Below are 17415 nucleotides of genomic sequence, written 5' to 3'. Positions count from 1 at the left end.
TATTAGTTGAATTCTTAAGATTCCCCCTCAAGATGGCAAGGGCAATGACTACTGCATCTTCTTCATCTAATGATCTAAGCCAACATGATAATGAGGATGCTATTAGGTTTGTCCTAGTTTTCTATCAATTCCTTTGTCTAACATTTCTAACTACCAATAAATAAATAAAAAAGTCTTTACAATAATTTCCCAATCACCCTTTTTTCTTGAAACTTGTCTCTATTTTATCCTTCTTTTTTTTGCAAGATTATGCTAATCTCATTAGTTTCCTTTTCTTTTGTACGAGCTCAACATCTTACTATTTCTTTTTTATATGTGAAAGAGGTAATGCATCCACAAGAAGAGTTTTTATATTATAACAAACATGGAACTGGAAAACAGCAAGTTTGATATAATAACACTCAACAAACACATAAGCTCTGAAAACAACCAAAGGACAGAATTGTCTCCACAAAGATGTTACAGTCATGGAACTAAAAGGCAGCAAGTTTGATATTATCTACAACATGACGTTACAACTGAATAGCTAGCGAACGACAATGTCATGTTCATAGAGTTATTTTGATTAATTCATAACATTACTCTAAATATTCATCAATTAATAGTTTAAAAAGAAGCTCGAGAGGAAGAATCAGTTCCTGTAGTCCTGATAATGCTGGATTCTTTTAACAAATCAAATGAAGTGAAAGAATGAGGGAGGAGTATGACATTCATTTCTGTGCCAGCATTTTCAAGTAGAGTCTTGGTTGGTGTTACCTGCATATAATGGAAGTAAAAACAAAATTAAGGTCGGCAAAATTTTACCCACGGAAAAATTTTACCCGCAGCATATTTACAACACTATTGTTGCCAAAAAAATAGTGCTGGGAGCTCCATGAGAGATTTCTCAGGTGGTAAAGCAGAAATGCATTAGAATTAACAAATTCATGAGAAGATAGAAGTTGTATCAGTTATAATATGAGCTGCAGACTGAAAATGAGAGTTTTTTTAATATATGCACAAATATACAGTTCAATCATTGAGTGATATGTCAGAAGCTGAATGTGCAAAAAAATATGAGTACTAAAACAATTTGCATCAGGACTACGAAATTTCAAAGTATAACGTGTTTTTGGAATGCCAGTCAACTGGAAATTGGTGATCTGATATGCTTCAAGTTCCATTTAATTTACTTACACAAGCCATTCACAGTTAATAAAGCAGAAGGGGCAGAGTTATATTTTTACTTTTTGCTCGAAGGAAATTCAAATTTCTGGAACACAAAATTAGCGAAGGTGATTACTTATCAAAAGAAATCAAAGCAACAGAGAAGTATATAGTGACAGCACTGAATCGACTGATGTTTTCATTACAGCCATTGATTTAACAAGAGATATGATCCTAGATAGAGTCATTGGTGAATAAGATTTCAATAGCCAAATCCAGCTAACTACGAAAAGGTTTTGGATTATAGTTAAATCAGCAGTCTGCTTAGAAGTTTTGCTTTCAATTTCGCCTAACTTTGGCTTGTTAAAGATGGAACTGGAAAAATCAAATCGACATTAATCAAATATTATGCCAATGTCTTGGTCAATGAATATTTCACTCACTTCATAATTCTAAATTAATAACTTTTACTGACCTTTAAGAATATCTAAAGATAATTTTTTTAAGATACTTATGAAGAAGACATTCATAAAAATAAAATTAAAAAAAAAAAAGCATATGATTTATGAATTCATGGAGACTTCTGTATCAAGTAGAAGATGTGCTTTCTATAATTATAATATTTAAGGAAAAGGCAATTCCTCAAGTACCTTTTTTGGCTGGTTGAAGGAATTCTCGTCCTTCAAATTACCAGAAGTGAGTACAGTCTTTGTTGACCCAGATAATTGTATGGAGTTAGGATCCAATCCACCCACATCAATCGTGAGATTGACTTTATCACCTCCAAAGTTCACTATCTGCAAAAGCAAGAATCCCAACGTGATAAACTTGCCACATAAATCAGATCTAAACCATAGTCCAATGTCTTCAGTAGATAATCACAAAAGCTAACAATGCAACTACTGAGTATGAAAACTGTAAAAAACCACTCATCCAAAAAACAAAAAAAATTGTAAGAGACCTAAATAGACAAAGTTCTGAAAATCACATAAATGATTTGTCATACTTACCCGAATGTTATAACCCTTTGTTGTACTGTTTTGCCTCTTATCTATCCATATAAATTTTTTGTGTGCATGCTCTCTCTCTCTCTCTCTCTCTCTCTCTCTATATATATATATATATATGAAAAGAGAAATTTGAATAAACCATAGCATCAAGGTCCGACTTATTATAACTCCTATATATATAACATATATGCACATGCATTGTAGAAGTCTAAGCCATGAACTTATGTCATTTAAAGGCAGTTTAAGCAATAGAAACCCAATAGTTTTGCAGCACACTCAGAATTTATGCCTTTTCCTTTTTGTCCCCAAGGTTGTTCATGGTAACATCTAAGAAAATCTTTGAATTTTTATATGCTGATAAAAAAAATGAAACAAAAAGAAAACTATACAATTAGCCAAGAAATTGCGGGTAGAGCATGATCTCAGAAAGCATTAGAGTAAAAAAAAGATACAGGGATCAATGATGATGAAGTACACCTTTATTCTTAGGTAATTGTTGCCATCATTTGAGTCCTGCCAAGTAATTGCAGATGCAATAAGTGACGTGTTTGTTTGGAGTGTTGAATCAAGAATAGTTGCTCCACTTGACTCTGTGAAAAAGCGTTGCACCCAGTAGCTAGGTGTTCCATAAAGCTGCGATGAGTTAAAGACAATTGCATCTGGGTTCCACCTTAAAAACACAGAAATTTTTTCAATTTTAGTACAGCAATCAAACAAAAACAGTGCCACTTTTTCTCTTTCAAGAGCCTAAAATATAGAGAGATATTTCATGGGTAAAGATGGAAAAAATTTACCGCCTGTCATTGGCATTCACAAAAAGTGGTGCATAGCTTGCCATTTCAACAATGTCACTGCATTGAAGTATGAAAAAATAATCATCTTTCTGATTGGTGATAGAATTGTTGGGAATAGAGAAGCTTTGTAAGCTAATTGGCATTTAAGTAAAACAATACCACCTGTCATCAGCTTTCACAAAAAGCAGTACATATTTTAAGGGTCAGGAGCAATCAATAAACCATTTCTTGATTAATATTGTCACTCAACTTTTTGGGTATTCTTTTCACTTAGTGTCATTATGCCTAGTTTCTCCAGGGCATAGTGGGATGGCTCAAAATCCCAAGCTTGAGGACAGCACATTGTGCAAAATTTTCCTTTCGCGGTTTTTGATTGCTAGCTTCTGGATATTGGTGCTAATGCTGATATGTTTCCACTTTATGTTTTTTTTTTCTTTTTCTTTTTCTTTTTCTTTTTCTCCTGTTTTCTTTTTGGCTCAACAAAGGCCTAATTAGAAGATAACGTTTCCATAGATCTGTAGAATTTATATATCACATCCATCTCTCACCAATGAGTATTGTTATTACAAAATAAATCCTCAAGGCAACTGCCTTGGGTTGGCTTGCTAGAATCTCTCTTGGCCAAACACCGCTACCTAAGCCCATCAGAAAATATTAAAGAATGCAAGTTAAAAAATTGCAGCAAACCTGTTCTTTTCAATCCCAATAAGGAATGCGGCCTCGGCCAGTCCTGCTAAAAGACTTCCTGTGCCAGCATCTGTCCCAGTTACAGCATATTCACTTACAAAAGCCTGAAGTATATTAATGGAAACATTATTCAAAATATATAATCAAAAGTAAATATATAAATCATCAGAGGCACATCATCACACCTTTGGACCATTACGTGATGTATGATCAAATCTATGAGCTTTAGAATACAAATCATTCGCGGATGTATAAATCTGAACAAGAAACCAGAGAGTAAGACAAGTGCTGTTCCTTGTTGTCCAATCAACAATCCAAGACATTCATATTATCACAGATATAATCAGTCGACAAAGGTCCATTCATTTGAAATGAATATAAATGATGACAAGAATTTACATGAAAATCATAAAAATCTGCAGGGTGATCCAACTGTTGAGTAGACCCATCACAGTTTGTGATCATTTTGATGTCTGGATACGCCTGCGTTATGGCACTATGGAACACGAGGTAATTTCCTGCTCAATGAAAATTTAAAGAATAATGAAAACGAAAAAATAAATAGTATAATAACAAGAAAGTTTGTCTTAGATCAGATATATTAATTTAGGCATGGAGAATACCATCTTATGCTCGTATTATAATATCTAAAAAGCTATTCATTGTATCTGTTTCACAATAACCAATTTAAAAGTAAATTTTTTTTAAAAATCACAACAAAGATAACCTCGGTAATTCTTTTTCCCACAATCCTCATTCCCAATAGCAACATATCTCAAGTCAAAAGGTTCTGGGTGTCCCATTGCAGCTCGAATAGAACCCCATGTAGAATTAGGATCACCCCTAGCAAACTCAATACCATCAAGGGCTTCCTGTAATCAAGGCAAACGTGATCAAAGAATGCCATATGAAAAAGAAATCAATATTTTTAGCACTGAACAGTGAGGCTGGATTACATGAATGGGGGAAATGCCAGTAGCAAGAAAATTTTATTTTCTGTCCTTTCTGTTTTTCCTTATTTGATCTATGAAACTCGGTTAACAAGTTATTAGTGAAATAACGGCAGTGAATTAGCAAGTCTACCATACTTTATCCCACATATAGCAAGGGGAAGAATTAATCATTCTTAATGTCAAACCCGAAGCACAGCTGCTCAGATATGTTCACCATAACAATTATACCAATAAAGGGAAGGAGAGATCATATACAATGAATTGATACAACTCCTCCTATCTGCATTAAGAGCTCAATTCACAGATACATGGTGAACAAATAAACTTTCTTAAAAGAACAAGAAACTCCTATATAGGTCAATAGCTTGCAAGGTTTCCCCTAAATGCTGCCTCACCTATTCTACCTCTACTATAGTGAACAAATAAATTTTCGTTAAAAAAAATCTCCTATCTGTCAAATAGCTCACAATGTTTCCCCTAAATGCCACCTCATCTATTGCTACACCGCCACACCCTACTTGGTTTCTGAAGAGACATTAATGTCCACAGATGTGTGTCCTCATCTGAGTGTCCTTCAGTAACACCTTAGTTGAAGCTTGGACGTTGGTTGGAGAAGAGTTGTTCACATTAAAGAAAACATAATTTTGATTCGGATAAGCTTGGGATGCAGTACTAGCATCCATTATTATAGTAGTTGTCCTAAATATCTGTATTACTCCAAGTATTTATTAGCTTTTTGGCCTATGATAATGTAGTAGGAAGCAAAAAACTTGTAGACTTACTTGCACAAAAGGCATGACACTGGAAGTATCAACTTGATCATTATGACTGACTCCTGTAGAATTGATAAAGTAGAGATAGATAAAAATAAATTATACAATTGCTAAACTAAAAAAGAAAGAAAAACAGTTAACATCGCCAAGCATTTGTAAAGTACCATTGTTGAATACCCATATCGGCAATGTATCTAGGTCCTCTGCCAGCTGCAAAACAAAACATTTACAGCTTAAGATATACTCAAGCAGCGTGCATTGAAATTTTTTCAAGTTACCAAGAACCCCAACAATCCTTCAACCACCAAATTATATACGATACATACTTGAAGAAACTCATAATAACCAAGTCCATCATCAGTCCAGTACATCCAAACATCACCAAAGTGCCCTGGTCTCTCTTCCCAGGGTCCAATAGACGCTTTCCAGCGAAATGCATTTCTTAACCATTCACCTTCAACAAAACAGCCACCTGATGCAATATGTTTCAGAAGCATACTGCATTAGTTAGGTTCCAACTTCTGAGGGATTAAAACAACATTTCCAATTAATTATGATGTCAACCCTGTCAGTCAATTAATGAACAGAAAAAATACCCAATGAAGCATGCAAAAGCCAGCTACTGCTTCTTTTTAGTTGGGATGCAGGTGGTGGTAGGGGCTGGACCACAGTTATATGGGATAGAAAATGATCATTCTTAAAGATTTAATAAGTATTTAGCTCATAACCTCACAAATTTCTAGTATACAAGGCTCGTCTGCATAAAATTCAAAAGACTAAAAAATATTATATTACCATAAGTAACAAAAAATATTTAGCAAAGGCCAGAAGGGTTCATAGCCCATACACAGGTTATATAAAAATGGCACACTACCACAGAATAATTTTAAAAAAAATTAATTACAGCTCAATATTTAAGGTTAAAAACAGCTACAAGGCCTAGGAAAAACATCAAAGAGCCAAAAGAAGAGTGAACCGAAATCCATTTGAACAAAACTTTTAAGAAAATTCAACTTGATTACACCTAAGGATTCCACCCACCGTCAAAGGCACTCCTATTAAGTAATGTATGCTATATAGATTGCAGTCATAATGAAAAGATGCAGATACAAAATAAGTACTCAAATCAACAAACCACGTATAAAGGGAGGATGTAAATAAATTTAACCTATGAACCTCAGCATTGTAATATTATATATAGAAGGAACCACGTATAAAGGGAGGATGTAAATAATTTTAACCTATAAACCTCAGCATTGTAAATATTATATATAGAAGCCTGCATAACAAAGTCAAAATACTCCAAAAGGTAAATATGTTCAAAGCAACACAAACTGAATTGAGAACTGTTAAATCATATAAGTTTATCCTTACCTGGAAATCTGAGAAATCGAGGTTTTAAATCTGTCAGCATTTCAACAAGGTCACTTCGGAAACCATGTCCCTATGCCAATATAAAATTTCTTAATTCAAGATCGTGTTATTTTTCTACTTCTACAAATGAACAATTGATTTTTGTGGCAAGGGAGGCCTTAAAGTAAGAAAGAATAATTTTAAAAAAAAATTGTATTGTTTTAATGAACATATTTTCAAAATCAAAATTTAAATGCAATAAGTTGTATGCCATGCCTCCTTATCAATAAAAAAAAGGGAAAAAAAAAAAAAAAAAAGAGACAAGAAGAAGAAGGTTGTATGCCATGCCTCATGTGTGACAAACAGTGATTCATATACATAAAATCCAATGTGTGGAGTGGTACAGGACAAGGATGATGTAGAGCAAAAGGATAGCTCTCATGGAAAATCCATAGACCCCTCATCACATCAAGTGAACAGTCTGGATTGAATGAACATCCTTCGAGATGACACTCAACAGTCAATCCCTTCATTTATTTACTTGTGAGGTCCTAGGTTTCCTTTCATCATATTTAAGAGATAGAAATACGTGATTTATGTAATATAAATAATTTCAATAGTTACACCAATCTCAAACCATACATCATGCTTCCATAATTGTATCCATGTGCAAATATTTTATATATAATATCTATGGACTAAGCCACACTTTGAGCATATGTATACTTCATGTGATGAGCACAAATGAGTACCTTGTATGTGTCCAAGGGCATAACTGACACTTGGTCAAACCATATAAGTCCTGCTATGGTTGTTGTCAATTGAAGTCTTGATTTAGGATTCGAGGCTTTGGCTTCCAACAGCACCTCCACCTTCATCCAGTCTGATACATCAGAAGCAGAAGCTCTGGGAGGGCAGTCAAGTGTATAATTAAAGGATGCATAAGACCCATTTTATAAGAAAAATATTTACAGAATTCCCAAAGAATATACAAATGTTGCTCACATGATGTTAGCAGTTGCTAGTGTCTGCAACCCATTTGAGTCCGTCAATGATACAGATACGTTAATTGCTCCTGATGAACGAACATAGAGAACCACTTTGTATGTCTTTCCATTTTGAATGTTCTGAAGGAAAACAAAATAATAGGATTTGTCACAAATCAAAAAATAAGTGGAGAATAACTATAAATTATTAATCAAGCAATACAGGATGTACTCTCTTGAGGTCTAAACAACTAGGATGTATGAACTACTAGAATTCACAGACTGTAAGCCATGTCCTAATATTCAAGATTTTCATTAAAACAAATGTTCCATGCCTACTCCTTTTCAACTTGTAAATCTTCTAAAGCAAAGGGAAAAAAGTAAGAGAGGCACAGAAAAAGAAGAATGAAAGAGACAAAACAGTAATCTTATAGAATTGGTGTCAACTAGTCCTTACCATGCCCCAGAACCCTGGGTTATAAACACCAACTCCCCCAACTGGACAGATATTGGTGCCTTCGCTGTCACAGAGCACCTCCATTTTGAGGGCAACCTTATTGCGCTCAAAGAGTGATGAGCGGTCAGTTGATACAATAAGGGATGACTCACTCCCGATAATAGACCAAGGGTCAATATTTGAGGGAACATTAGGACCCCCAGCTTCAAAACCTGGAAGAGAAACTTCATAAGAATCCACAGCTTTGAAAAATCCAGATATGTTTAGAGTAGACCAAACATGAACAAGCAGGTCAGCATCTTGCATCTAAAAAGCTAGTTGTCCATGACAATATATAGAAGTGCAAAGTCATATTATACTATAGAAGTACAAGGTAAAATTCAACAAGCCAATTTATTTTATCAACACCGGTATTAAGCAAAGTGGATTATCAGATTCTAAATAAAATACTACCTCCATCCCAAAAATTGATGATGTGCTTGCCTTTGTGAGTGTCCTAAAATATATGAAAGTTCCTCAAAGTGAAAGTTCATCCTTCTTTAATTTCTTATATTGCACTCATTTTTGTCCCATAAAATAAACAAATATCTTGTCAAATCGTGCCACCTCTAGTATATAGTAGAATATAGTTAAAGAAGTTCACTATATTTTTACATTTTTGTTAATAATTGCATCATTTAGAACCATGTGATATATTTTTGGAAGGATGGGTATAAAGAATTTCACGGATTATAATTCTTATCAATATTTCAATATTTGAGATAAAGAAAGTAATTCTAAGCATTTAGTGAGAAGCACATGTTGAAACACTCAAACAAGCTATAACACACCCACTCCCTCACCTCCCTCTTTCCCTCCCCAAAATGATGCAGTTTGCACCCTGTAGTCTAATGACCCATGTTCAAGTTTTTATTCTTTATCTACAAATGTAATAATTCGCAAACCCCAAATGTCAGAAATCATTAAGAATTAGGGTAAAATGTTCTTACAGCCCTTTGATTTAGCACATTTCTATTCAAAATCCTTGATTTTTTAATTTTTCTAACAAATTCCCTTGCAGCATCCAATTTTTCTTTTTGAAGACTTTTGTCCACTTCCTTTTTTATTATTAACACAAATAAGTAACATGAAATGCACATGAACCTATACATCTGTCTCTAATCACACTTCTTGTTGTACCCAATTATTCTCATGAGAATAATTTCCATTAATGTTTTTAAAAGTGAGAGGATGAAAGCAGAAGAAAAAAAAACCACAGGGAGGTATAATTAAAAATTTTGAGGACACAAAATTTGTTAAGATAACTGCATCAAACCACAAAAGGTGTGGGTGTGGGTGTGGGTGTGGGTGTGGGTGTGGGTGTATTTTAACCTAAAAATTGAATAGAAAACTTTCTTCTTTCTACAGACTTTTCTCTATTTTGGAAGTTCATAGTATTTAGAAATGACCTCTGTTGCTTACAAGCTCTGCCCACAACCCACCAGCACCAGCATGGTTGATCTCCTGCAAAAACGATTTTGAGAGAAACTGCTCAATCACCCTAATTATAACATGCAATTATATGTCAAAAAATAGAAAATAGTCATTTCACACATCATGCGGGGTCACAAATTTGAAAAAAAAAAAAAAAAAAAAAACTTAATTAAATGAGTTTGTTGTCTCTTTAAAGACATTTTATAAGATTGAAATCAAATGGAGCATGTCTAATCTAATTGATCAAGATTCCATCTCCAAAATTGAGAACTCCATAGAGGCCCGTTTATCAATTCCTGATTATCAACGTATGCAACTGCATTGTAAGTCAAGAAACTAACCTCAAAAAATAGTCCAAAAAGTGTGTCCGGTATTGGTCGTCCTGCTGCGTCAGAAGCATTTACAAGCAGTTGTGCTGTAATGTTGGTGTCAACTCCAATAGCAAAACGTTGAGACACAAAAAAGGTCCCAATGACAAAGTAAAGCAGAAGAACACTGTAAGGGACCTTGCAAGAACCCATTGTTTCCTCAACACATCCAATCTATTCACAACAAAGGATTTGATAAAGGAACTTATTCAGTTACATTCTGATCAATTATACAGAATAGAAATATAACAGGATAAGCAGAAGTTTGGTCTTAGGTGTGAATTGCCATGTCTAAACATAGGAACTGCCTAAAAATTGGAACCCAAAAACAACTTTTTTTATCAATTCCATTTGGTCACTGTAAGATGATTACTACAGCCAGCTATGCAAAACGTTAGAATAATAATAATAACTAAAGAATGAGATTTACAAATAGTTGAGCTAATAACACAGTAAAAATTCACACTACATTCTAAATTTTGTCATCTGAACAATATGGTGTATATGATCAAATTATTTAGAGAAACTGAAGGAGATTGAAAAGCTTTTCAATTCCAAATACAGCAGAAGTTGTTCACTCGAATAAATTACTGAAAATTATAGATTGAATACAGAGGAGAGGAAGAAAGAGAGGAGGAATTGAAATTAAAATTACTACAAAGACCCAGATATTATTAGAACAGACCCATTAACATTAAACAGAAACAGAGCCTTAAAATTGAATTTACAGCCTTTATTAACAATTTAATCAAGTAAAAGACAAACAAAAAATAATAATAACATAAAACCTTTTAGACCAATTATTAACCAGAAAAGGAGAGCCTAAGTTGGAAAATAATAAACAAGAAGACCCAACAATGATCACACAAAATTAAAAAATCATAATTGAGCTAAATTTTTAATTATAAATTCAAGTAAGCGAAATTTCTCAGAGAGACAGCACTTACAAGGTTAGTTGGTTTGAAAAACAGAGTGAGAACAGTGTTGTTGGAAGGGTGGATATGAGTCTTAAGAATAGTGGTGGGTGTTTGACTCTGTCTCTCACTTCTCTCTTAAAGAACGGACTTTATCCCAACTGACTTATATAAGCCCAAGTACTTGATACTATTTGAAATTTTTTTGTTTGGAGTTATCTTAGGCAACTTTTTTTTTGAAGAAAAATAAGATATTTTATTATATTCTAGTATGTGATAATTGAATAAGTGACGATTAATGTATAGTTTTTAGTTACATAGAAGTTACATTGTACTTCTTTCTTTAAAAAAAAAAAAAATTACGTTGTACTTTTAACATGTCATATGACTTTTTTTTTATGGGACATTTCATATGGCTTGTTTTACATAATAGTAATCTTATAATTTACTAAATAGTTAGTTAGAACTTAGAGAAAAGAATAATTGGAGTTAAATTTTGTTCCATGCTATTTTACAATGAGAAATTTGGCAAAAAAGTTGGCAAAAAATATACAACTGGATATCATAGGTGGTAAGTTAAAAATTTATGTTAGCAATGGTGTTGATAAAAATCAATAAAAAATTACCGACTCAACTAATATCTTGCCTCTTCTTAAAGACATCTAGTATCTTGACTCTTGTTTTTCAAAGATTAATTTTTATTAAATCTGTAGGCATTATAGTACTGTAGCTCACTTACTTGTAAGGCGAGCAATTCACTCTTAATTTCAAGTCTAGAAGAAAGATATATCCCTAGATATTACCTCTATTTTAGAGACTGATTATGACAATCCAAATAAAATAAAATATTTCTCTTCTCAAAAAAAAAAAAAAATCAACCATTGCATACTGCAAAGTGTAAACAAAAAATGTTTTATATGTTAAAATTTAATGTGACCAATGGATCAGATGAAGTTTCAAAATTTGTTGTCTGAAATCTTAATCATTACAGAGTCTGAGCCTTTGCACTTTGCCTTGCCTTCACGTAACTAAGCAGTTATTTGGGATGGATTACAAGGTACAACATCCAAGTGGTCAGCTCAATCATTTTGTTTTGTGGGCCCCCTAATTTGGCAATTCTATCCTCTGCTGCATTTCATAGTTTTCAATTTCTCATATGAAAACATACCTTCTTTCCGCGTTTAATATATCGTCGACAATATTAGGTTTCAATCATAGTATTATTAATACCACTCTCTTTGTCTCTTGTCTCTTTGGCTTTGCACAATAATTAGAAACAAAAATTAAGTATATACTATAAGTCTATAAGTCTTACCATATATATTAACACCAGCATCATGTCACGCAAAAATTTCATTAAGAAAAAAGAAAGAAAATTAAAAATAGATAAAAGAGAAAAATGGCAATAGCTAAATAAGAAATATATAAAAATGAAATGTTAACAAGCACTAGGCGATGCTTGTTAAGGTTTTTTTTTTTTTGTTTCACTTAAAAAAAGGAAAAAAGTTATTAAAAAAAGGAAAAAAGTTATTAAAAAATTTGCCAAAAAAGATTTTAAAAAATTGCCAAAAGTTGAAAAAATTATCTAAAAAATTTCCAAAAGTGTGTTGTTAACAATCTTTGATACTTTTCGTTTTTTCCTAAAGGTGGACACAGAGGTAACGTGAAACCATTTCATAAGATATTTCTTCTCTAAACATAAGAAATAATTTAGTTATTTCATTTTAAAATATGACTTTAAAAAACATGACTTTTAAGTTATATGAAGGTGAATGGAATTTTTACCCAGTATGTGGTCAAATAATTACTTACAATGAAAAAGTTCATTTGATTTGTGATTAGTATTCATGCTAAATTCATCTAGTTTATTATCTATTATAACATATTAAAGTGGAATTAAATATTAATTACATTCTTCTTCTTCTTCTTTTTGGGAGAAAGTTATTAGATTTTACATACTTAAATTTGTTTCAAGTTTCCCTCTAATTAAATTAATCATAACCCCCCCCCCCCCCTCTTTTAGGAAGAACTATGCATAGCGCATTAAAATTTAATCCATTTTTTCTTACAAAAACTTACTATTAAATTAGGTATAAACTTTTATGGAACAATTTACTATGTTCTAAAAAATTGGCTATTCCTTTTGATTTATTTTATAACAACTCTATTTTCATAATTTATTTGAAAAATATAAACATTAATTAAATTTATTACATCACAATAATAATAAAAATTAAGAAATAAAAACTAAGTGTATGTATCGGTCAACGCACTATATATATATATATATATATATATATATATATATATATTTTTTTTTTTTTTTTTTTTTTGGGTACTATGTACAATAGATCAATAAATAATGAACAATAATGCATAATCTACCGATTAATATCCTTACAATGTTTTTTTTATATATTTTTTTATTTATTTAGATAGGTAGATAGTAGAAGAAGGGAGGTAAAATTCGAACCACAGACACAACATGCCATAACAGATGCAATTACCACTAACTTATTTTTTTCAAGAGAAAAAAAAAACCCCTTATAGTATTAAATGTGTGTACAAATATTTAATATGCATTTTTAAATGACCTTGAGTGCATGTTAAGGATTAGAAGTTAGTTAAATTAATTTTCACCACCATATATACGCATATATAATAGGACATCCTAACATATTCCATTCAAATTTTGGTTTTTATAACTTGTTATAAAAATTTTACTGGTCACTACTCACTACATGTAATGCGAAGAGCCAGGCCAAGAATAAAATCTACTGTATCATATTTTATAGATTAAACTAGAGGTCCAAAGCCAATAATTTGATAAAATTTATTTATAACATGCTTCAAAAAATAATAAAGTGAAGTCAATTGATTCATTATATATGAATTAATAGCAATATGGATCATGAAAATAAATATATTAATTATTTTTAGAGGAATCTATCCAAATTTCTAAGTTTCGCCATAGTGTCCCTTGATGATTGTTTGACAATTTATTTATATGAGTAAAAAGTTGAATTTTTACTATTGAATGTATTACACATTAAAAAAAAATTATCACTTTTTTTCCTAATCTTTTTATTTTTTCAATTAATGAATAATTGTGTTCTATATTCACAAGGGGTATTTCTTTTTTCTTTTTCTTCTTTTGATTGTTGTTTGTCCATAGGGACTAGCTATAAGGGGATGGGGTGTAGGAAGAGAGATTCTGTGCAATCTATATAGACCAGTATACCTTTTAAAGCCATTTGGTTGGTACGCTGGTTTGTGCATGCGTGTACATATAACAATTTGCTCCCTAAATAAATATGATTAAAAGACAGAAAATAACGTGGAGTATTCTTTTATTGTGCCTTGCGTTCACTCCAAGACAAAATATCCATATTAGATCACCTGTGACATCTAAGTCCACTTTCGATGGTATGATTGCTTGTGCCTTTGAAGCCTCATTTCACAAATATTCGTTTCTTCAGCCCAAAAACAAGCATTAAAAAACTTAAAAACAACTTGACAGCAAACAGATATTATAAAATTTTGGGATCCAAATGATTAGAAATGAACCAAGCTTTAGGCGATTAGGTAGTAACAGTTTTAAATTGGACTCAAGTTCAAGTTGACCCAAGCTCACAGACCAAGGGTTGTGTCATTGGTGTCACTTGCTGATGGGTACAAGCATGGGCCGACAAATGAGTTAATGAGGATTTTGATGGGCTAACATGTGATGGGCCGACAAATGTGTATTTTCAAAACTCGTGCCTGCAAAGTTAGGGGTCGCAATTTTTATCTATATTCATGAATCCACTTATTACCCACTTTATTGAGATAAGTTTTAACCCAACTCATTTGAATATTTGAGTTAAATGGGTAAAGACTCATTTAGTTATTTAATTAGATGGGTCTAAATGGATAAATCCACTAATACCTACTAAACCCATCTAAAATTTAAATAAACAACATAAAATCTAAATTTATAGAAAATGACCAAAATACCCCTCAAACCTAAAAATGACCAAAATACTCCCGAAACTTAAAAAATGACCAAAATACCCCAAAATCTAAAAATTACCAAAATACCTCAAAACCTAAAAAATGAACAAAATACCCCCTAAAACCCAAAAAATGACCAAAATACCTCCAAAATCTAAAAAATGAACAAAATACCCAAAACATAAAAATTACCAAAATACCCCCCAAATTCCAAAAAATTACCAATATACCTCCGAAACCCAAAAAAAAAATGACCAAAATACCCCCAAAACCTAAAATTACCAAAATGCCCCCTAAACTCTAAAAATGACCAAAATACCCTCCAAAACTTAAAAATGACTAAAATACCCCAAAACCCTAAAAATGACCAACATACCTCGCGAAACCTAAAAATAACCAAAATGCCCCCACAAAATCCAAAAAAAGGACCAAAATACCCCCCAAAACCTAAAAATGACCAAAATACCCCCGAAACCCAAAAAATGACCAAAATACCCAAAAAATCCACAAAATGATCAAAATACCTTCAAAATCTCTAAAATGAGCAAAATACCCCCCCCCCCACCAAACCTCTAAAATGTCCAAAATTTCCTCCAAAACCCAAAAAATGACCAAAATATTCCCGAAACCTAAAAATGACCAAAATATCCCCAAAAACCTTAAAATGACCAAAATACCCCTAAAACCCAAAAAATGACAAAAATACCCCCAAAACCCACAAAATGAGCAAAATACCCTCCCCCAAACCTCTAAAATGTCCAAAATACCCCCAAAACCCAAAAAATTTACCAAAATGCTTACTAAACCTAAAAAAATGACCGAAATACCCCCTAAACCTTAAAAATGACCGAAATGCCTCTGAAACCTTAAATTAACAAAAATACCCCCGAAACCTAAAAAATGACCAAAAATACCTCCAAAACCTATAAAATGACTAAAATCTTGAAACTTGAAAAAATTACCAAATTACCCCGTAACCTAAAAAATAACTTAAATACCTCTTAAACCCATAAAATTACCAAAATACCCCATAAACTTAAAAAATGACCGAAATACCCTGAAACCTAAAAAAAGGACTACCCCTCGAAACCTAAAAAATGACCAAAATACCCCCAAAACCTAGAAAAAATGACTGAAATACCCTTGAAACCTAAGAATTACCAAAATACCCCCTAAACCTAAAAAAATTATTAAAATACCCCTGAAACCTAAAAAATTACCCAAATACCCTAAAACCTAAAAAATGATCGAAATACCCCAAGACCTAAAAAATGACTAAAATAACCCTAAAACCTAAAACAATGACCAAAATACCCCCAAAAACCTAAAAAATGACCGAAATACCCCCAAAACCTAACAATTACCAAAATACACCCTAAACCTAAAAAATTACCAAAATACTCCTTAAACCTAAAAAATGATCGAAATGCCTTCAAAACCTAAAAAATAACTAAAATACCCCCGAAATCTTTAAAAAAAAAACCAAAATACCCTGAAACCTAAAAATTGATCAAAATACCCCTAAAACCTATAATAAATGGTCGATAAAAACCCCTGAAACCCAAAGTATGACCAAAATACCCCTAAACATGTAAGATGACCAAAATACACTTGAAACATCTAAAATTACCGAACTAGAGGTTTAGGGTATTTTGGATGTTTCGAGGATATTTTTGACAAATTAAAGGTTCTAAGAGTCTTTCAATCATTTTATAGGTTTCGAGGGAATTTAGGTAATTTTTTAGGTTTCGAGGGGATTTTGGTAATTTTTTAGGTTTCAAGGGAATTTTGGTAATTTTTTAAGTTTTAGGGTTATTTTGATAATCTTTTAGATTCTGAGGGTATTTTAGTCATTTTTTAGGTTACGAGGGCATTTCTGTCATCTTTTAGGTATTTAAGGGTATTTTGGTAATTTTGGAGGTCAAGAGGGTATGCAAGTAGTTTTAGATGTATTTGGTCATATTGGGTTAAATGGCTGGGTTACTAATTAAATGGGTTGGGTTGGTAATGGATAATTAATTTATATATAAACGGGTCATAAATGGATAAATGGGTAATTACACACCCAACCCACCCATTTGCCACCCTTATACAAAAAACAAGGTTCAAGTGTTTGTTACATACACATTCATACTATAGTATGAGTAGGAAGCCGTAAGTGAATATTAAGTTGGGTTTTTTTTTTTCCTAAATAAAAAAGGGGTTTTCAACGTGAATTCATTTACTCACGCCATATGACAATAATGAGTAATATCATCTATATTGCTAAGACTTTGATGAACTATAATCATAGGCACAACACATTCGTTGAAGCGCTACTGCTTGATCCGCAATATTTGAAAGTTTATTATATATATGCAACAAGCGCAAAATATATTTCCTAGTAGGTAGCATGATGTTAAAAATATATAAATAAATAAAATCGACTAATGTTTATTTGCATATTCTTGCTAATGTCTTGGCCTTGCCAACTCTTTAATTTGATTACCCCACAATTGAAGGCTGGAA

At 32.3% G+C, this 17415-nt stretch overlaps 1 protein-coding gene across 2 annotated transcripts; it reads right to left on the bottom strand.

Moving 5' to 3' along the window:
* Positions 1-371: 371 nt before the first annotated feature.
* On the bottom strand, positions 372-11068 carry LOC142610247 (alpha-L-arabinofuranosidase 1-like). 2 transcript variants are annotated; one of them, XM_075782008.1, is made up of 18 exons: positions 10948-11068; positions 9974-10174; positions 9608-9662; positions 8160-8371; positions 7722-7843; positions 7469-7622; positions 6738-6807; positions 5690-5835; positions 5528-5573; positions 5373-5425; positions 4365-4509; positions 4037-4155; positions 3823-3894; positions 3638-3741; positions 2951-3007; positions 2634-2826; positions 1797-1943; positions 372-756 (listed from the first exon to the last, which is right to left on the bottom strand). In XM_075782008.1, exons 2-18 carry the CDS (start codon positions 10151-10153, stop codon positions 607-609), a joined length of 2025 nt encoding a protein of 674 aa, XP_075638123.1. In that variant the 5' UTR covers positions 10154-10174; positions 10948-11068; the 3' UTR covers positions 372-606. The 2 variants fall into 2 exon arrangements, with proteins under 2 accessions (XP_075638123.1, XP_075638124.1); XM_075782009.1 differs by lacking the exon at positions 10948-11068 and adding an exon at positions 10789-10881.
* Between the last annotated feature and the right edge of the window lie 6347 nt (positions 11069-17415).

Source organism: Castanea sativa, chromosome 9, assembly GCF_040712315.1.
Source record: "Castanea sativa cultivar Marrone di Chiusa Pesio chromosome 9, ASM4071231v1".
NCBI classification, from domain to species: domain Eukaryota; kingdom Viridiplantae; phylum Streptophyta; class Magnoliopsida; order Fagales; family Fagaceae; genus Castanea; species Castanea sativa.
The sequence above is the reverse complement of the archived record's forward strand: the minus strand, read 5'-3'. Positions and strand labels throughout refer to the sequence as shown.

Excerpts from the sequence above, each read along its gene's own strand:
- LOC142610247 (XM_075782008.1), bottom strand. The coding sequence starts at position 10,153 with ATGGGTTCTTGCAAGGTCCCTTACAGTGTTCTTCTGCTTTACTTTGTC. Across the intron at positions 7,623-7,721 it reads CTAGCAACTGCTAACATCAT|AGCTTCTGCTTCTGATGTAT; the intron begins GTGAGCAACATT and ends CTGCCCTCCCAG. Across the intron at positions 5,426-5,527 it reads GATATGGGTATTCAACAATG|GAGTCAGTCATAATGATCAA; the intron begins GTACTTTACAAA and ends TCAATTCTACAG.